At 50.0% G+C, this 16,091-nt stretch overlaps 1 protein-coding gene across 4 annotated transcripts in view; it reads left to right on the top strand.

Annotated features, from left to right (window-relative positions):
* The window catches only part of SLC8B1 (solute carrier family 8 member B1), a 33,002-nt gene that overhangs the window by 7,855 nt on the left and 9,056 nt on the right, over positions 1 to 16,091 (top strand). For 3 of the 4 annotated variants that reach the window (XR_010147790.1, XM_054663641.2, XM_054663642.2), the window contains exons 3-11: positions 5,996 to 6,148; positions 6,236 to 6,288; positions 6,437 to 6,495; positions 6,659 to 6,763; positions 6,846 to 7,013; positions 8,268 to 8,375; positions 10,478 to 10,537; positions 10,820 to 10,950; positions 11,998 to 12,139. Coding sequence is in view for 3 of the 4 variants with exons in the window: in XM_054663641.2 (XP_054519616.1) it covers positions 5,996 to 6,148; positions 6,236 to 6,288; positions 6,437 to 6,495; positions 6,659 to 6,763; positions 6,846 to 7,013; positions 8,268 to 8,375; positions 10,478 to 10,537; positions 10,820 to 10,950; positions 11,998 to 12,139 (979 nt within the window). In the remaining variant the exon portion in view is untranslated. The remainder of the gene's footprint in view (positions 1 to 5,995; positions 6,149 to 6,235; positions 6,289 to 6,436; positions 6,496 to 6,658; positions 6,764 to 6,845; positions 7,014 to 8,267; positions 8,376 to 10,477; positions 10,538 to 10,819; positions 10,951 to 11,997; positions 12,140 to 16,091) is intronic. The other variant, XM_054663643.2, reaches the window with a different exon arrangement.

The raw sequence follows: 16,091 nt of genomic DNA, 5'->3' as shown, positions 1-16,091 counted from the left end.
ACCTAGAAGGACGCAAATTAGAATTTCAACCAGGCAGTTTCATGAGAGAGGAGGGCTCAGTAGAGGGAGCTATACTGCCTCCCAATGTGATTATTATTGTTCCTCCCAGAGGAGGAAATGGCAGCCCGCCTGCTTCCCTGGCCCCCATCTAGTGTCCTTCCTCCTTGCGCTGGGTGGGACCCTCTTTGTCAGAAACCCCTTGGGTGACTTTATCTCCCTGGGAAATTCCTGGGCCCTAGCAAAGCCACAGGCCCAGGCTTAGGGCAAGATTGAAACCCTCCCCCTCCCAGTATGGAAGGAGCCCAGCCTGACTGTTGCTTTTGGGTGGGAGCTGGGGATGGGATAAGGGAAGCTCAGGACAGAAACTTGAGACTTGCATCTGCACGTTTTGGTGGGAATAGTTGATGGAGATTCCCAAGCCTGGGTTGGGATGTGCACACCATCACTCCAGCCTGGGGCACAGACTTTCTGTAAAGAGCCAGATAGTAGGGCTGGGTTGTGGGCTCACATTTGTAGCTCCAGCCACTTGGGAGGTTGAAGTCGGGGGAATTCCTTAAGCCTAAGAGTTTGAGGCTGCAGTGAGCTATAATCATGCTTCTGCACTCCAGCCTGGGCAACAGTGAGACCTTGTCTCAAAAAAAAAAAAAAAAAAAAAAAAAGTGAGAGAAAGAAAAGAGGCCAGTCACAGTGCTCACACCTGTAATCCCAGCACTTTGGGAGGCGGAGGCTGGTGGATCACTTGAGGCCAGGAGTTTCAGACTAGCCTGGCCAACATGGTGAAACCCCATCTCTACTAAAAATAAAAAAATCAGCCAGGCGTGGTGGCACATATCTGTGATCCCAGCTCCTCCAGAGGCTGAGGCAGGGTAATAATTTGAACCCAGGAGGCAAAGGTTGCAGTGAGCTGAGATCTCACCACTGTACTTCAGCCTGGGCAACAGAGTAAGACTCCGTCTCAAAAAAAATAAAAAATAAAAAAGAAAGAAAGAATAGAATAAGAGCTAGACAGTAAATATTTTCAGCTTTATGGGCTACATGGTTTCTACAACTACTCACTGCTCTCACAGTGCCTGAGTAGCCACAGATTGTACATCAACGAATGGGTGTGGCTGTGCCCCAGTAAATATTTATGGAAATGGAAACTTGAGTTTTATATAATTTTACATGTCATGGAAAATTCTTCTTTTGATTTATGTCTCCCAACCATTTAAAAATGTAAGAATCATTCTTGGCTTGCAGGCTGTGCATAACCAGATGGTGGGCTGGATGTGGTCCAGGGGCCGAAGTTTGCTGACCCTTGGCTTACCCATATGTTAAAGGGGAATCATTCCATTTGCCTCGCAGGAGTGTTGGAAAGGCTACACAAAATCACTTAGTCATTCAAGCAGCCATTAACACAAATGTATTAAGCCCCTACTACCCGCCAGGCTCAGGGCAAATACAAGAATGCAGACAAAAAAAATTCAGGGCTGGGCGCGGTGGCTCACGCCTGTAATCCCAGCACTTTGGGAGGCCAAGGCGGGTGGATCACAAGGTCAGGAGACCAAGATCATCCTGGCTAACACGGTGAAACCCCATCTCTACTAAAAATACAAAAAATTAGCTGGGCGTGGTGGCAAGTGCCTGTAGTCCCAGCTACTCGGGAGGCTGAGGCAGGAGAATGGCGTGAACCTGGGAGGCGGAACTTGCCGTGAGCCGAGATAGTGCCACTGCAGTCTGGCCTCGGCGAAAGAGCGAGACTCCGTCTCAAAAAAAAAAAAAAAAAAAAAAAAAAAAAAAAAAAAATTAAGGCCAGGTTTGGTGGTTCACGCCTATAACCCCAGCACAATGGGAGGCTGAGGTGGGAGGATGGCTTGAGGCCAGGAGTTCAAGACCAGCCTAGGCAACATAGCAAGACCTCCATCTCTACAAAAAATAATGTTTTAAAAAATTAACTGGGTGTGGTGGTGCATGCCTGTAGTCCCAGCTACTTGGGAGGCAAAGGCAGGAGGATCACATGCACCCAGGAGTTCGAGGCCGAAGTGAGCCATGATTGCCCCACTGCACTCCAGCCTGAGTGACAAAGCACCTGGTCTCTAAAATAATAAAATTCAGTAAACAAGGAAATGAACAAAATAAAGATTGTGATAACTGCTGTGAATGCAGAAAACTGGGTATTAATAGTGGAGATAGGGGTAATGACTACTTTACATGGAAAGTCTCTGAGGAGGGCAAATTTGAACACCTGTAATCTCATTTGATTCCTTTATCAATGGGGTTGGTATAATTAGTCCCATTTTACAAATGAGACTGAAGCTCAAAGAGAGGAAGGGAATTGCTACAGATACAGCTCTTAGACGGTAGAGCTGGTTGGGCATGGAGGCTCACACCTGTAATCCCAGTACTTTGGGAGGCTGAGGTAGGTGGATCACTTGAGGTCAGGAGTTCAAGACCAGCCTGGCCAACACAGTGAAACCTCATCTTTACCAAAAATACAAAAATTAGCCAGGTGTGGTGGTGTGTGCATGTAGTCCCAGCTACTGAGGTGGCTGAGGCAGGAGAATCACTTGAACCCAGGAGGTGGAGGTTGCAGTGAGCCAAGATTGCTCTACTGCACTCCAGCCTAGGTGACAGAGTGAGACTCTGTCTCAAAGGAAAAAAAAGGGGCTGGGCGCAGTGGCTCACACCTGTAATCCCAGCACTCTGGGAGGCCAAGGCAGGTAGATCACTTGAGGTCAGAAGTTCGAGACCAGCCTGGCCAACGTGGTGAAACCCCATTTCTACTAAAAATACAAAACTTAGCCGGGCGTGTCGGTGGGCGCCTGTAGTCCCAGCTACTCGGGAGGCTGAGGCAGGAGAATCAGTTGAACCCGAGAGGTGGAGGTTGCAGTGAGCCGAGATTGTGCTATTGTACTCCAGCCTGGGTGACAGAGGGAGACTCTGTCTCCAAAAAAAAAAAAAAAAAAAGGTAGAGCTGAGTGGCTGAGTGGGTATTATGCTCAGGTTGTCCTGATCTCAAAAAAAGAAAAGTTTTTTTTTTTGTTTTTTTTTTTGAGACAGGCTTGCTCTGTCACCCAGGCTGGAGAGCAGTGGTGCCATCATAGCTCACTGCAGCCTCAACCTCCCAGACTCAAGCAATCCTCTCACCTCAGCCTCCGAAGTAGCTGGAACCACAGGCGTGTGCCACCATGCCTGGCTCATTTTTAAATTTTTTTGTAGCAATGGGGTCTTACTATGTTACCCAAGTTGGTCCCAAACTCCTGGGCTTAAGCGATCCTCCTGCCTCAGCCTCCCAAAGTGTTGGGATTACAGGTGTGAGCCAGTTTACCTGGCCACAGATTTCATCTTCCCAGCTGGCATGTGCTTTCTGAGGACAGGGCACTGTAGAAAGATTGAGGGGTTGGGGCAGGGCTGGGGGTTTCAGTCTCTGCTCAGAGGATACTGTATGGGTGGGTAGAGCTCTTAGCAAAAATTGGTGAGAAGGCCAGAGGCTCAGAGACAAGAAATCTCACTTCCAGTCTGGTGTTAATGGGAGTTCAGAGAGGGCTTGTGGAGGAGGTGGAACTGTGGTTTGACAAAGCTTTTAAAAAATTATAATGAAATACACATAACCTAAAATTTACTGTCTTAGCTTTTTTTGTTGTTGTTGTTTTTTGAGATGGAGTCTCACTTTGTCACCCAGGCTGGAGTGCAGTGGTATGATCTTGGCTCACTGCAACCTCTGCCTCCTGGGTTCAAGCGATTCTCCTGCCTCAGCCTCCTGAGTAGCTGGGACTACAGGTGGATGTCACCACACCTGGCTCATTTTTGTATTTTTAGTAGAGACGGGGTTTCCCCGTGTTGACCAGGCTGGTCATGAACTCCTGACCTCAAGTGATCCGCCTACCTCGGCCTCCCAACGTGCTGGGATTACAGGCATGAGCCACCACACCTGGCCAGACTTGCAGTTTAACAATGACATTCCTATCACATTGATCTGAATAAGGCTGCTCATAGCCAATGTGGGTGCAGGCTTATGAGAATTGCTTATTTCCCATTCCTGGTGGGAGTGTATGTAGGCAGAGCTTGGCCAGGGCATTTTGGCAAAATCCAGCAATGTTGAAGATCCCTTGTCAGGGCCTTGAGCATTTCTTTTGGACTGTACTATTTTGGTGGGCTTTTGTTGACTTCCAGTTGCCAGTTTATTGTTCTAGAACCACTTATAAGCATAGTAGGCTAGAGGTGCTGGGGAACTAAAACCTCCATCTAGCAGTCCTCACCCAATGGCTGATGAGAGTTGGTGTATAAATATCCCAGCTCCCTTGCCTCCTGATTAAGCTCATGGTGGTGGTAACTGGCTCAACCCAGCCTTCGTTGGCAGCTATCCCTTCTCTGTACCACTTCTTTTCTCCTATTTCTTTTATTTTTTTCTTTTGAGACAGGGTCTCACTCTGTCACCCAGGCTGGACTGCAGTGGTACAATCATAGCTCTCTGCAACCTTGAACTTCCAGGCTCAGGTGCTCCTCCCACCTCCTCCTCCTGAGTAGTTGGGACTACAGGCGTATGCCACCAAGCCCGGCTAGTTTTTTTTGTATTTTTTGTAGAGATGGAGTTTTGTCATGTTGCCCAGGCTGGTCTCGAACTCCTGAGGTCAAGTGATCCTGCAGCCTTGGCCTCCCAAAATGCTACAGTTACAGGCGTGAGCCACCACACCCGGGCCCACTTCCCTTTCTCTATGTTTGTGTTCCTCAGGTCTCCCAAACATACTATGTCCATCTCAATCTTTGTCTCTGAGTCAGCTTCTGGAGGAACCCAGACCAGGATATCCTCTGACTCAGCACTTTCACTTCTCAAATCTTCTCTGACAACATTTTTCTCATATGTGCTCAGAGAGTCATGTGTGAGGAAGTTCATTGGCTATATTGAAAAACTAGGCATACCCAAATGCCCAGTAGGGAAATGTTTACCTCAGTGATGTATCACCCATAGTATGAAATACTCTGCTGCAGTGAAAGACTCTGTGGGGAGGCAGGGGAGAACAGTGGGCCCTAGAGCCTAAAACTGCCTGGGTTCCAACCTTGACCCTCCCACTGAGTGCACACGGACATTGTCTCAGTCTCCTTAACTGTTTAATGGGCATGATAATAGTTCCTTCCTCGCAGACTGTTGTGCAGAGTAATTGAGATACATATTTTTTTTTTTTTTTGAGACAAGATCTCATTCTATTCCCCAAGCTAAATGCAGTATTGCAGCCTCAACCTCCTGGGCTCAGGTGATCCTCCCACCTCAGTCTCCTGAGTAGCTGGGACTACAAGTGCACATCACCATGCCTACCTAATTTTTTATTTTATTTTTTTTGCAGAGATGGGGTCTTGCTATGTTGTCCAGGCTGGTCTTGAAATCCTGGGCTCAAGCAATCCTCCTACCTCAACCTCCCAAAGTGCTGGGATTATAGGCATGAGCCACTGCCCCCAGCCATCATAGAATTATTGTACAGATTAATTGAGATACATTTTAAGCTCTTAGCACTATGCTTCACATATAGAAATCACTATAGTATGTTTCAAATTCTGTGTATTAAGGTATATTTATATATATATATATAATGGTAAAAGCAAATTATAGAAACGAGATTTGGGATGGATCCATTTCTGTTAAACAAAACAAAGTGTGTAATAGGGTATATATACAAATGTAATTGATCTGAGAAATGTCTGTAAGGATGTGCTTCAAACTAATTATGGTGGGACCACTGGAGAGGGGGATTTACGGAGGGCAGGGATAAGAAAGTGGAATTTAGAAATCTTTATGTATTGGTTTTTTTAAAAAACAAATATGTATTCATGAATTACTTATGTCAATTTCAAGCAGACGTTTATTTTTAAAATTAAAAGTGCATCCATAGTTGGCACCCAGAGGGTATGGTGGCCTTGGAGACCAGGCTGAAGGGACATTATGTTTAGCTGCTTAGATGGGCCTAGTCCAGTTCTCAGGGAAGTCTCTGCCCCTGATGTCCCCCTCCCTGTCTTCCTGCAGTGTCGCAAGGTGTGTGGCCTGAATGTCTCTGACCGCTGTGACTTCATCCGGACCAACCCTGACTGCCACAGTGATGGGGGGTACCTGGACTACCTGGAAGGCATCTTCTGCCACTTCCCTCCCAGCCTCCTCCCTCTGGCTGTCACTCTCTACGTGAGACCCTGCCCTGGGGGGCTGGTGAGAGGGGCTGGTGTCCCCAGCTGGACTTGACTCTCCCTTCCTTGCCGGCTCCCCACCCAGGTTTCCTGGCTGCTCTACCTGTTTCTGATTCTGGGAGTCACCGCAGCCAAGTTGTGAGTTTGGCTCTGGGCTCCGGTCTGGCTTATCAATGGGAGGAGGGGTCCCAGGAGGCTGACATTCGGTCACCCTCAGTTTGGGGGAAGGATAGGGGTCCGGGGCCGGTCACTACGGAAATGCTTCCCGTCCGCTTTTTCTCCGTAGTTTCTGCCCCAACTTGTCGGCCATTTCTACCACACTGAAGCTCTCCCACAACGTGGCAGTATCCTTTTGTCCAGTGTCCTGCACCCTGGAGGGAGGGCAGTTGTGGGGAGGCTGGGAGATAGGGTCATGTCTATCCCCGTGTGGGGAAGCTGGGGGATAGGGTCGAAGGCCTGGGTGGGCTGCAGCTGCGATCCTGGCCCGCCTTGACATGCTCCCCACATGGCGTCACCTTCCTGGCATTTGGGAATGGTGCACCTGACATCTTCAGTGCCCTGGTGGCCTTCTCTGACCCGCACACAGCCGGCCTGGCCCTTGGGGCACTGTTTGGTGAGAGCAGCCCCAGTGAGGGGGGCGGGGAAAGCAGCAGGAGAGGGTGCAGGGTGGCTGAGCACTGGCCTCCTCCCCCCAGGTGCTGGCGTGCTGGTTACCACAGTGGTGGCCGGAGGCATTACCATCCTACACCCCTTCATGGCTGCCTCCAGGCCCTTCTTCAGGGACATCATTTTCTACATGGTGGCTGTGTTCCTGACCTTCCTCATGCTCTTCCGTGGCAGGGTCACGCTGGCATGGGCTCTGGGTGAGCAGCTCTGGGGCTCAGGCGTGAGATCCCAGGGCTGATGGGCAGGAGGTTTAGGAGGTGCCTGGGACAGAGAGGTGTGAGGGGTGGTCAGTGGGGGCTTTGATTACAAGTGACAGAAACCCTCCTCAAGCTGGCTTGAGCAAAAATGGGAACATGTGGGTCACATAACCAAAGAGGCCTGGCAGAGCTGGGGGCTGGGGAGGGAGTATTCAAAAGTGTCACAATTTTTTGGCCAAGCGTGATGGCTCACACCTATCATCCCAGCAATTTGAGAGACTGAGGCAGGAGGATCACTTTGGTTCAGGAGTTTGAGACCAGCCTGGGCAACATAGCGAGACTACATCTCTACAAAAAAGAAAAAACTTAGCTGGGTATGGTGGTGGTGCATTCCTGTGGCCCCAGCTACTCTGGAAGCTAAGGCAGGAGGATACCTTGAGCCTAGGAGTTCGAGACTGCAGTGACCCATGATTGCGCCATGGCACTCCAGCCTGGGCAACAGAGCAAGACTCTGTCTCAAAAAAAAGAAAGTTTCATAATTTCCAATTTTAACAAGCAGTAAAGATGGGACGCTAACTGGGGCCACCCGGATCGTGACAGCAAACATGTTCCATTCAGACGGCTCAAGGGGTATGAATGGAGGGACAATTTGTACAGAAGGAAAATGAAACCAACAAGGGAAACCGAGATTCGAGATACTCAGGGGCCAGCAACAATGGGAGCTGCGAACGCACTCATCCCTCCTGGCGGCAGGGGCAGGGAAGGGGGTGGTGGAGCCCAGTGAGAGTTGGAGGGCTGGAGGCCTGGAGCTATACCGAAGAGGGTTGCAAGCCCTGCCAGAGACACGCAACAGGGAGGGAGTAGGAAGAAAGACTCCAGAGTCTCTCCCACTGCTTCTGATTTCCTGTCTGGCCTCCCATTGGCTGAACCTAGCTGTAGCCAGAGCTACAGGGCTGCCTCCTCCCAGGGCACAGAGCAGGACACCGACCCTTAGTACTTGAATGGGGACCTGGAGGTCTCTCGCTGTGCTTGGGTATTACCTCCTTGATTGCAAGGGAGACAGGAAGGGAGATGGTCCTGGAAGGCAGGAGGAAGGAGTGGGGAGCTCAAGGAAAAGGCCATTTACCCACTGGTACCTGGATGGGCTAACACAGATTGCCACCGCTAACACGCACCAGTGATAGAACTGCCAGCTGTTGTTCTCTAGACCTGCACCAGGACACCACTTGGTGACGGCGTGCACCCCGTCTGCAGGTTACCTGGGCTTGTATGTGTTCTATGTGGTCACTGTGATTCTCTGCACCTGGATCTACCGACGGCAACGGAGAGGATCTCTGTTCTGCCCCATGCCAGTTACTCCAGGTAAGAGTCTGCATCGGACCCCAGAGAGGACCAGTGGGGACTGGGGGCCTCTGTGCCCTTCACTGCTGCCCAGGGTCTCTTGAGGCCATTGTCCCCACCAAGCTCATCTCCTCTTCATGCTCTTTCTACTCATTCTGCTGAGGTCCCGCCTCCGTGCTTCCACTGGTACCCATGAGCCTCTGCATCACCTGCAGGCTCAAGTGCACTCCTTCCTTCTCTCTATGCAGTTGCCAGGGCCATCTCTCTAAGAATCGCCACTGCTCCCTGCCCTGATGTTTCCCACCATTCTCAGGGTAAAACACAAACGCTGCCGTGACAGGGACACTGAGAAATAAAAAATAAATACAAAGAAATCAATAATATTCAAATACAGTCATATACACAAATACATGCACACAACACACATACACAAATACACAACTCACACATATACAAATACATGCACACATACACATACATGCACACACAACTCACATGTACATGCACACAAATACATGCACACATACAACACATACACATACGTGTATACACACAACACACATACAAATATATGCACACACAAATACATGCACACACATATACAACACACACAACACAGGAGAACATGCACACACATGCAACATATATACAGATGCATGCATGCACACATACACAAATACATGCTCACACACATGCAACACAAATACATGCGCACACAACACAAATAAACACACACAAATGTGTACATACAACACATATATACGAATACATGCACATACATGTGCAACACATATACATGCATACACATCTGCAACACAAAAACATGCATGCACACATATACAACATACACAGATACACAACACACTTATACAAACATGCGCACGCACACAACAGACACAAATATATGCACACATGCAACACATATACAGATGCATGCACATGCATACAAATATGTGCACACACATGCAACACACATAAATACATGCTCACACAACACACAAATGTGTATAGACACAGCACACACCTGCAACAGAGATACATGCACACACATGCAACATACACATACATGCATGCCATACACATGCATACAAATATGTGCACACACATGCAACACACATAAATACATGCTCACACAACACACAAATGTGTATAGACACAGCACACACCTGCAACAGAGATACATGCACACACATGCAACATACACATACATGCATGCCATACACAACACACAAAAACATCAATGCACACAAACATGCAGCATACACATACACAAATTCATGCGCTCACATACACAATACACACAAATACATGCACACACACAAATACACTCACATACACAACACACATATACAAATACATGCACACACACATAAACAAATACATGCACATACATAGATAACACACACAACACACTCAGCAGCAGAATCAGGGCGAGAGCTAACTCCTCACTCGAGGAGGGCCATCTTCCTTTCAGGCCCCTCCATACAGGTCCCAGGCCTCTCAGCATCCACAGGCCTCCTGAGAAGAGAAAAATAGTATGGGTTCCAGTTTCTGAAAAGGACAACACTGAAGTCAATAAATGTTTGAGTTGTGCCTTCAGATGCCCCTATTAACTTTAGCATTATAGCTGCATGCTTACATTTGGCCATGTTTGGTGAGTTAGACTTTCACTGTGTAAGAATCCCTGAGCACACATGCAGACTGCTAGAAATCCAAAATAAAGACAGCCTGGACGTGGCCGGGCGCAGCGGCTCATGCCTGTAATGCCATCACTTTGGGAAGCTGAGGCGGGTGGACTGCTGAGGCCAGGAGTTTGAGACCAGCCAGGCCAACATAGCAAGACCCCATCTCTAAAATTTTTAAAAATTAGCTGGGCATAGTCTCAGCTACTCGGGAGGGAGGGAGGTTGAGGTGGGAGGATTGAGTGAGCCCAGGAGGTCTAGGCTGCAGTGAGCTGTGATCACACCTCTGCACTCCAGCCTGGGTGACAGAGAAAGATCCTGTCCCAAATAACTAAGTAAATAAGATGGCCTGAACACTTGCACCCCTAAACCTGCTCTGTCCCAGCGTGCCCCCTCGAGAATGGTCTGGGTTCTGTATGTAGCTGGGCCTCTCTCCTGCAGAGATCCTCTCAGACTCCGAGGAGGACCGGGTATCTTCTAATACCAACAGCTATGACTACGGTGAGTCCGTGCCCTGTGCCCAGCCAGGGTGGCGGTAACAGGGAAAGGCTGGGGGTGGAAAGATGGGGCCCTCCAAGACCTGGGCTCCAGGAATGAGGCTCCAAATCGGCCCCACCTCTCACTGCAGCTCAGGTGAGCCAAGGGCCAGGGTTGTCTGCCCTCTGCCGAGTACTGGGCTTTGTCTCCTTTAGGGCTGGGAGGACTGGTGGGATGGAGCGGGGAAGGTTTCCTGGAGAGCAAGTCAGCCGCAGGCACACCTCACCACCCGACCCCTGCACACAGGTGACGAGTACCGGCCGCTGTTCTTCTACCAGGAGACCACGGCTCAGATCCTGGTCCGGGCCCTCAATCCCCTGGATTACATGAAGTGGAGAAGGAAATCAGCATACTGGAAAGCCCTCAAGGTGTTCAAGGTAGGAGGGTCCTGGAGCCAGGCTCACAGCCTTCTGACAGCAGCAAGACAGTGGCCACGCTACCCTCTCCAGCTCTACGAGGGGGAGGGCCTGGGGTCCACTGAGACCCTCTCAGAATACATGACTTGTGATTTGATGGGGAAACTGAGGCATGGAGCTTGGCTGATGGCTTGACCTGGGGCTCTGCCCTCTAGTGGCCCCTAAAGACATCCATATCCTAACCCCTGGAACCTGGGAGTATGTTACCTTTATGGTAGAAGGGCCTTTGCAGATGTGATTAAAGATCTTTTTTTTTTTTTTTTTTTGAGATAGAGTTTCGCTCTATTGCCCAGGCTGGAGTGTGCAGTGGCGCAGTCTCGGCTCACTGCAAGCTCCACCTCCCGGGTTCACGCCATTCTCCTGCCTCAGCCTCCTGAGTAGCTGGGACTATAGGCGCCCGCCACCACGCCCGGCTAATTTTTTGTATTTTTAGTAGAGACGGGGTTTCACCATGTTAGCCGGGATGGTCTCAATCTCCTGACCTTGTGATCCGCCCGCCTCAGCCTCCTAAAGTGCTGGGATTACAGGCGTGAGCCACCGCATCCAGCCATCATTAAAGATCTGAGATGAGCCTGGCTTATCCAGTGGGCCCAGTGTCATCACAGGGGTTGGCACAGGGAAAGAGGGAGGCAGGAGGGTCAGAGTCAGAGACTGAGAAGTGGCGACAGGAGCACAGGGTGGAATGATGTGGGGCCTGGAAGGCAGGTGGCTCCTGGAAGCTGGAAGGACCCTCAGTCTCCCCTAGAGCTTCCAGAAGGAACAACCCTGCTGACAACTTGACTTCAGGACTTCTGCCCTCCAGAACTGTCCAAGAATACATTTGTGCTATTGACAGTCACTGTTTGTGGTCATTTGTCCCAGTAGCCAGAGGCAACCAGGCACTTAGCCTGGAACCCGCACACAGTCAGTGCTTCAGCAATGAACGGCCAAGCTCTTGAGTCACTGAAGTCCATCTGTGGCCGGCTGGGATTCAGACTTCCCTGCCGACACCTTTTGCCCCCTTGACAGCTGCCTGTGGAGTTCCTGCTGCTCCTCACAGTCCCTGTCGTGGACCCGGACAAGGATGACCGGAACTGGAAACGGCCCCTCAACTGTCTGCATCTGGTTATCAGCCCCCTGGTTGTGGTCCTGACCCTGCAGTCGGGGACCTGTGAGTATCCCCTACCCCGGGCCAACCCACCTTCCTACTCCTTCCCACGTTCTGGAGTTTTCTTCCACCCAGGCTGGAGTACAGTGGCACGATCTCAGCTCACTGCAACCTCCCTCCACCTCTCGGGTTCAAGCGATCATCCCATCTAAGCCCCCCGGGCAGCTGGGATTACAGGCTTGCACTACCACGCCCAGCTAATTTTTGTATTTTTCATAGAGACAGGGTTTCACCATATTGGCCAGGCTGGTCTTAAATTCCTGACCTCAAGTGATCCGCCCATCTTGGCCTTCCAAAGTGCTGGGATTACAGGCGTGAGCCACCGTGCACAGCCAGTGGAGTTTTCTTCTCAACCACGTGAGGGAGGTTTGGGCTAGAGGCAGAAACCTGGATACACAGCAGGTGCTTACTATGCGCTTGTGCCATAAGGGACACCAGCCTGGAAGTTCACCCAGGGGACCTCCTGCAGTCAGTTGATCCAATCTTGCTGGCCCCAGATGGAGGCTGCAAAACAGGTGACCCCAGGGCCAAATCCAGCCCTCTAGCTTGTTTGCCTGCATTTAAAAATTGGGGGATTTTATCTTAAAATCTGGATTTTGGCTTCTCAAGATCTGGGCCACATTCCTGAAGGCAAAACTGGCTAGAGCAGAGAAGGGGCACCCCCTATGGGGTGCCTGTGGCCTAAATCATCACAGTCCCCTCCATTGCCTGTTGGGTGCCCCTTCCCTCGTTTGTGTGACCTGGCTGGTCCCCACTGGCATTTGAATTTTCCCCATCTGCCCCAGAATGTCCTTTTCTTTCTTGTCCTGCTCTGGCTGAGGAAACGCCCAGGCTTGTCCAACGTCTTCTAACTTCTGCTACCCAGATTTCTTCCTGTTGTCTAACTTTAGTATCTCATGCTGTCTGTTTCCTATCATCTAGGCTCCTCCCCCTCAGCCCAGGGGCATCGCCTGGAGGTGGGGGTAGGACTCTGGTGCAGATGCATGGCTGGGCATGGTGTTGTGTGCTGTAACAGTGTCGGGATGAAACTCCATCGGGATGAAACAGCCTCCCTGCCACATTCCCTGTGAATTTCTCCCCCGGTTTGTGGGAGGATGCAGACATGGAGGGAAGGAGACAGGAGGAGAGATGATTGATAGTGACTCAGAGCTGAAAAGGGCCACCCACTAGGGCCGTCTGGTTCATCACAGCCCTCCATTCTCCATCCATTCTCTACGGAGCGGGGAAGCCTTGCCTTTCAGGCCAGGGCAAATCCAGGGACTTGCTTTCACAAGCGTTGTGGCATCTTTACTTATTTATTTATTTATTTATTTTTATTTTATTTTATTTTGAGATGTAGTCTGACTGTCACCCAGACCCGAGTACAGTGGCATGATCTCAGCTCACTGCAACCTCTGCCTCCAGGGCTCAAGTGATTCTCCTGCCTCAGCCTCCCGAGTAGCTGGGATTACAGGCACCTGCCACCATGCTTGGCTAATTTTTGTATTTGTTGTGGCTTCTTAAAAGAGTGATTCCCACACATCAGTCATTCACAGACCATCTTCTCAATTTTTCTCTTACTCTATACTATTACATTTGATATTTTTCTTTGTTTTTCTTGAGACAGACTCTCACTCTGTCACCCACGCTGGAGTGCAGTGGCACGATCTCGGCTCACTGCAACCTCCACCTCTGGGGTAAGCAATTCTTCTGCCTCAGCCTTCTGAGTAGTTGGGACTACAAGCACCCGCCACCATGCCCGGCCAATTTTTATATTTTTAGTAGAGGCGGGGTTTCACTATGTCGGCCAGGCTGGTCTCAAACTCTTGACCTCAGGTGATCCACCCACCTCGGCACCCCCAGAGTGCTGAGATTATAGGCATGAGCCACTGCGCCTGGCCACATTTGATATTTTTCTTAAATCAGCTCGTTGTATTGTCCAGGCTGGTCCTGAACTTCTGGGCTCCATTGAGTAGCTGGGACTACAGGCATGCACTACTGTACCCAGCTTCAGACTTTTTTTTTTTTTTTTAAGGCAAATTTGTTGAAAAGGAAACCGTGTCACCTGCATCAATAGGAAACTGTAGTAGAATTGTATCATTTCCAATAAATTTAAGGTAACTGCAAAAATAAACACAATAAACCACCGACCAGCGATGGTGGCTCACGCCTGTAATCCCAGCACTTTGGGACGCTGAGGCAGGAGGATCACTTGAGGTCAGGAGTTTGAGACCAGCCTGGCCAACACAATGAAACCTTGTCTCTATTAAAAATACAAAAACTAGCCAGGTATGGTGATGGGCATCTGTAATCCCAGGTACTTGGGAGGGTAAGACAGGAGAATCACTTGAACCCAGGAGGCAGAGGCTGCAGCGAGCCGAGATTGCACCCCTGCACTCCAGCCTGGGCGACAGAGTGAGACTCTGTCTCAAAAAAGAAAAGAAAAAAAAAAGTAAACCGCCTTACTCGGTCCTCCTGAGTCAAGCCCATGAGCTGGAAGCCTGTACTAGGGAGAACAGCAGGTATTTGAGATGTTCAAGTCCTATTAGCACCAAATGGAAACTTTCTCCTTGATACAATGATAGAGCTGAAGAAGGAATCCCTTTCCTGAGTCACGGTTCTGCAGCATGTAGTATCTTCACCACATGGCCTTAACACCATCTAGTGGTAGCAGGTCCACCCTGGGGAAAGACTGGTTCTGGCTAAAGCACTCTTGACCCCCATCTGGGCTGAGCACTGTCTAGAGAAAACCCCTGGACTGGCTCCCAGCCTGAGGGGGTGCTGTGACTCAAGGTGAGCCTCCCCAGCAGCAGCCTCCAGCCTCCCCCTGTCTCTAGGCGTCCCCCAAGAGCCATCTTTGTAAAGTGCTGCTTTTCATATGTTGTGGTCACTCCCCCACTCAAAGACCTCCATGGCTCCCCAGTACTTCTTGGGAAAAGTCCATGGCTGTCATTGCTCAGTGGTGTGATCTTGGCCCACTGTACTCGCTGCCTCCCAGGTTCAAACGATTCTCCTGCCTCAGTCTCCCAAGTAGCTGGGATTACAGGCGCGTGCCACCACACCTGGCTAATTTTTGTATTTTTAGTACTGATGAGGTTTCACCATGTTGGCCAGGCTGGTCTTGAACTCCTGACCTCAGGCGATCCTCCTGCCTCAGCCTCCCAAAGTGCTGGGATTATAGGCGTGAGCCACCGCACCCAGCCAAGGCCTCTGAGACTCTGAGCCAACTGCCTCCTACAGCCTTTTCTGTGCTATTCCTGATCTGCTTGATTCCATCTTACCCAACTCCCCTCTTCCCACAGAGCCCTTGCACCCCTCTCTGCTTAACACTCAGCTCAGATCCTCAGTGTCTTCACGCCCCAGCCACCTCCTAAAATTTCTCTAGCACAGGAGTGGCAAATACATGGAAAGGACTTCCAGCCCAGGTGTCTGGATCCAAAGCTGGCACTGTAGGTAAAAACCCCATGCTGGCAAAATTATCTCAGGAGCTGGGCACAGTGGCACACACCTACAGTCCCAACTACTCAGGAAGCTGAGGTGGGAGGATGGCTTGAGCCCAGGAGTTTGAGGCTGCAGTGAGCTGTGATTGTGTCAGTGCACTCCAGCCTGGTTGATACATTGAGACCCTGTCTAAAAAAAAAAAAAAAAAAAATCCCCCTTGACAATCACTCATGACATATTGTGTACACAATTTTGTGTATTCAGCCCACTCACATAATTTTTTTATTTTTTGAGACAAGATCTCACTCTGTTGCCCAGGCTGGAGTACAGTGATGCAATTTAGGTTCACTGCAACTGCCACCTCCCGGGACTCAAGTGATCCTCCCAGTTCAGCCTCCCAAGTAGCTGGGACCACAGGTGCCCACCACCACGCCCAGCTAATTTGTTTTTTTTTTTTTTTTTTTTTTTTTGAGATGGAGTCTTGCTCTGTCACCTAAGCTGGAGTGCAGTGGTGCGATCTCAGCTCACTGCAACC

Source organism: Pan troglodytes, chromosome 10, assembly GCF_028858775.2.
Source record: "Pan troglodytes isolate AG18354 chromosome 10, NHGRI_mPanTro3-v2.0_pri, whole genome shotgun sequence".
NCBI lineage: Eukaryota > Metazoa > Chordata > Mammalia > Primates > Hominidae > Pan > Pan troglodytes.
This window is presented reverse-complemented; position numbering and strand designations above follow the sequence as displayed.